This window comes from Volvox carteri (assembly GCF_000143455.1).
Source record: "Volvox carteri f. nagariensis unplaced genomic scaffold VOLCAscaffold_13, whole genome shotgun sequence".
In the NCBI taxonomy this organism is placed as follows: domain Eukaryota; kingdom Viridiplantae; phylum Chlorophyta; class Chlorophyceae; order Chlamydomonadales; family Volvocaceae; genus Volvox; species Volvox carteri.
Genome location: NW_003307556.1, coordinates 2,130,511 through 2,134,259, shown reverse-complemented (window position 1 = coordinate 2,134,259; position 3,749 = coordinate 2,130,511). Strand labels below are relative to the sequence as shown.

Here is a 3,749-nt window from a genome sequence, read left to right as displayed (position 1 = left end):
TCCTCCCTCTCCTCCCCCTCCTCCTCCCCCTCCTCCCCCTCCTCCCCCGCCACCTGGGACACCTCCCTGCTTCCCTCTCATTTTCACCCCTGCGTCCATGAGCAAGCTCCTGCACACCTTCATCTCCTAACCGCGTCTTAGTCGCCTGACTCACGTCCCCCCCCGCCTATCACTTACGCACATGTACCGCTATCACATGCATGCATCCCTCTTTCCCACTTTACTACTCACATACATACATGCGCACATACTCCCACACCCATAGGATATGTTGGCGCTTGTGGAGCGCTTTGTAGCTCGGATTGGGGACGAAGAGATGAAGGTCAAGATCCGGATCGGCCTGCATTCAGGTACGACTCGTACGGTGATGAGTACGACACTGGGTCTCCCAGTAAGGGGTTAAGATATCGGCGCACGGGGCCGGACGAAACGTCCACAAAGCTCACAATCGTGATTCTTAGCCTTCCTGTGATTTCCTAAGCGGTGCATCTGAATGTAAGACGCGTTTTTTGCCCTTGGACAAGATGTCGTACTGTACGTTTCGTAACCTTGCGAACGTGTGGAGCAATAATATCGTGTGGAGCCGAAAAGCGGAAAGGCATAGATGGAACCAGCAGTCGTGATGGGTATATGGAAGCCTCGTCTGGCTGCCCTTGGCTCGTAGCTGTGAGTGCCCATCGGTGTCATGTTCGCGGCCGCCAACACCCCTAACATTCTCTAACCATCACTCCCATGCCCCAACCCTCTTGCCCCCGTGTCCCTCTCTTGCCCCCCGCCCCGGGTCTCTCTCTCTCTCTCTCTCTCTCTCTCTCTCTCTCTCTCTCTGGGGGCTCTTGGGATCCGTCTGGGGGTCATAAGGCCCCGTGGTTGCAGGCGTTATTGGCCAGCGGATGCCTCGGTACTGCCTTTTCGGTGAGTCAGTTGGTGGTTGGTAGTTTGTTGATTTGCTCAGAAGGTGTCGAGCACACGCTCTCGCTTCGCGTGTTGTGAAATAATGTCCCGTTGTGTGCGATATGTGGTCTTGATAATTCGTCCCATGCGCAAGTTACCATGTACGACATCGAGGTCGTGCCAGGGTTTTAAGCACCCCGTCAACCCTCCTTTCTTACGCCCGCTTCCCCCCCCTCACACACCCACACTTCCTTCCCGTGCTGCAACCACCCACACGCCTTGCGACTGTACGGCATCAACTTACATGTCGTTGTGCCGTACACTGCGTGTACGACGATGCTCATCGCATCTTATCCGCCATGCTTGTGGATGACGACGGGCTTGTGCAGGCGACACTGTGGTAGGTGGTTGTGGTGGTTGTGGTGGTGATCTCCCGTTCTCTCCCCCTAACTCCCCTAACTCACATAAGTCCCTCCAGCGGACACGAACTCAAAAAGACGGGAGCGGGGTTCCACTTCCGCTCCTGAGGCGACGCGTGAGAGGAAGCGAAGCAGCATCCGCCCTCAGGCGACCCCCCAATGGGTTCCCCACCCCTCTGTGAAGTCAGGAAGGAAGCCCTCAATGCTGTCAGTGCAGTGCTGGACGCCGTGCAGCCGTCCAAAATGGGGTTGCGGGTTCTGCAGCCTCATAGTCGTACACTCCTATTCACATCAAAAGGTTTTATATCGCACAAAGGCCCCATCTCTAGATGTGTCCACTTAATCACCTAAAAATGGCACCTCTTGATGCCGTTCAGTAATGGACGTTTTGGCCATTTCAAGGCGATATCTTCCCATGGTCGGATTTTCGCGGCGGCGTTCCAATGGGTGCGGTTGTGTGACATTCGCAAAGATTCCGTTGGCAAACTCGGCCCTCCTCTCTCTTCCCCCTACCCAACCAACCAACCAACCAACCAACCAACCAACCAACAGAACACGGCCAGTCGGATGGAGAGCAACAGTGCCCCCATGTGCATCAACATCAGCAATGCGACTGCGGATCTTCTTACGATCAGTGGCGCCGTCGTGGTGCCGTACATGGGTAACCAAGCGACGCCCCTGCTCTCACCGCTGCGGCCACCGATTCCCAGCACCGCGCCATCGCCAGTGCGGTCGATTCCGGTGGGCTGCTTTCCGGGGGCTGCTGGCCACCCTATGTACGGCACTCCCTTCGATCCGCGGTGGCAACCGCATGAGGCGGCGGCGGCGCCGTCGCTGCCGTCACCGTCACTGCCGGCGCCGCTGCCGCTAGCGCTGCTGTCGCAGGGACAAGGCCTTAGCGAGCCGCCTGGAAACCCCGGGGAGCCCACCTTCGGCGGGTTGGGCCCTGGCGGTACAGGCACCAGCACCTGCATCAACATCAGCGGCGTACGTGATGGCAGCGGCTGCTGCTCAGGAGCCTCTGTGGCGGCGGCGGCGGCGGCGGCGGTGAACAGCCCCCACGTGGCCTCAACGTTGATCCTACACAGTCGTGGGGTCGTACACGTCAAGGGCAAGGGCCCTATGGTTTGTTACTGGTTGGGTAAGCCGCCGTATGACAGCCTAGGTTGAGAAAAGGCTGTTGCGGGCCGTCCGTCTTCTTCATAGCGCATCATAGCAGCGGAACGCGGCAGGGTGGCGTGTCGGCGCACCTGTTTTTTTACGGCCGCATCAACAGTGTTCTGGCATGCACCGACGCGTCGGCAGGATCCACGGTGTGTTTTCATCATCTCACCATGAGCCACCTGCTGTGGGGGAAAAAAGGGGGGGAGGGGGGGGCGGGAAAGCGAGGGGCATATCAAACTACTTCGGGAAAGGAAGGTAGACTTATTAGGTTTGGGTTTCGTTGGGTGAGATCGGGATTTATTTGTCCCTGTTAATCTGGTTCCGTTGGACCTTTTGGACTCTGTTAATTCTGTTGGAATCTGGTTGGGGTTGGTTGCACAACTCCCCCCGTTGTTCAAAGAGTTTGGCGTCTGGCACGGAGAGAGAAAGCATTGGAGCGGGCGGCGCGATGATTGCTGAAGTGGAGCTATGGACTGTATATTTTGATTGATTACATTAGCTGGGGGGAGGGCGGTAGGAGGAGAAGGGTTTAGGAAACGAGACACACACAAATACATACATACATACATGCATACGTAGCACAAGAAAAAATGGTGGGGCGACGTGGGCTGAGGACTGAGGAAATCAGGTGTGGTGAAAGGTGTGGGGCACCAAACCCGTCGACGACGTCTTGGTCGGCTGCATTGGTCGGCTGGCCGGCAAGGTAAGCACGCATGAGAAGGCTGGGCAGCCGGATAAACTAAGGGGAAGAGACGGAACAGCCTGCCTAAAACTCCGCAGCGTGCGGCCTGTGGACTGGAAGCTGTAATAAGAGGCTAGCCGCATCTTGGTTTGGATCCGAGCAGCAGCGACCCCCCTGTACTTCGGGTTTAGGGGCTTTAAGGGCTGTGCGCTAGGAATGTTGCCCCGCTGGACGGAAGCAGAGTCCGGTGACCTGTGTCCCTGAGCTCCTGCCAGCCTCTTTGCCAGCCAAGGGCCATCCTACTCCGCCGGCTGATTTACCGCCATTCCTTTGATTCTCGTACTCCATATTGCTTGGCTGCCCTTTTACACTTTTTTCAATCCCATGCGCCGCAGGACGGCAAGACCAAATTTACGATTGAGAACGCGACGCGCACTCGCATCATGCTGGCGGACACTCGAATTCATATTCTAGGTTCCTTCCAGAACATTCGGGTGGCGCGTGATGCGTTGTGTTCGCTCATCCTCGGCTCTCCCGCCTCCAAGGTCTACTCAAAGCTTCGCTCAACGTGTGCACGCTCGAATGACAGCTGA

General features: G+C 57.0%; 1 protein-coding gene across 1 annotated transcript; it reads left to right on the top strand.

Annotated features, from left to right (window-relative positions):
* Positions 1-3,156: 3,156 nt before the first annotated feature.
* Positions 3,157-3,749, top strand: VOLCADRAFT_59156 (uncharacterized protein; the record flags this gene model as incomplete). Its single annotated transcript, XM_002949297.1, has 2 exons — positions 3,157-3,177; positions 3,552-3,749. Coding segments are annotated over 2 exons (219 nt in total), but the record flags the coding sequence as incomplete, so codon positions are not given.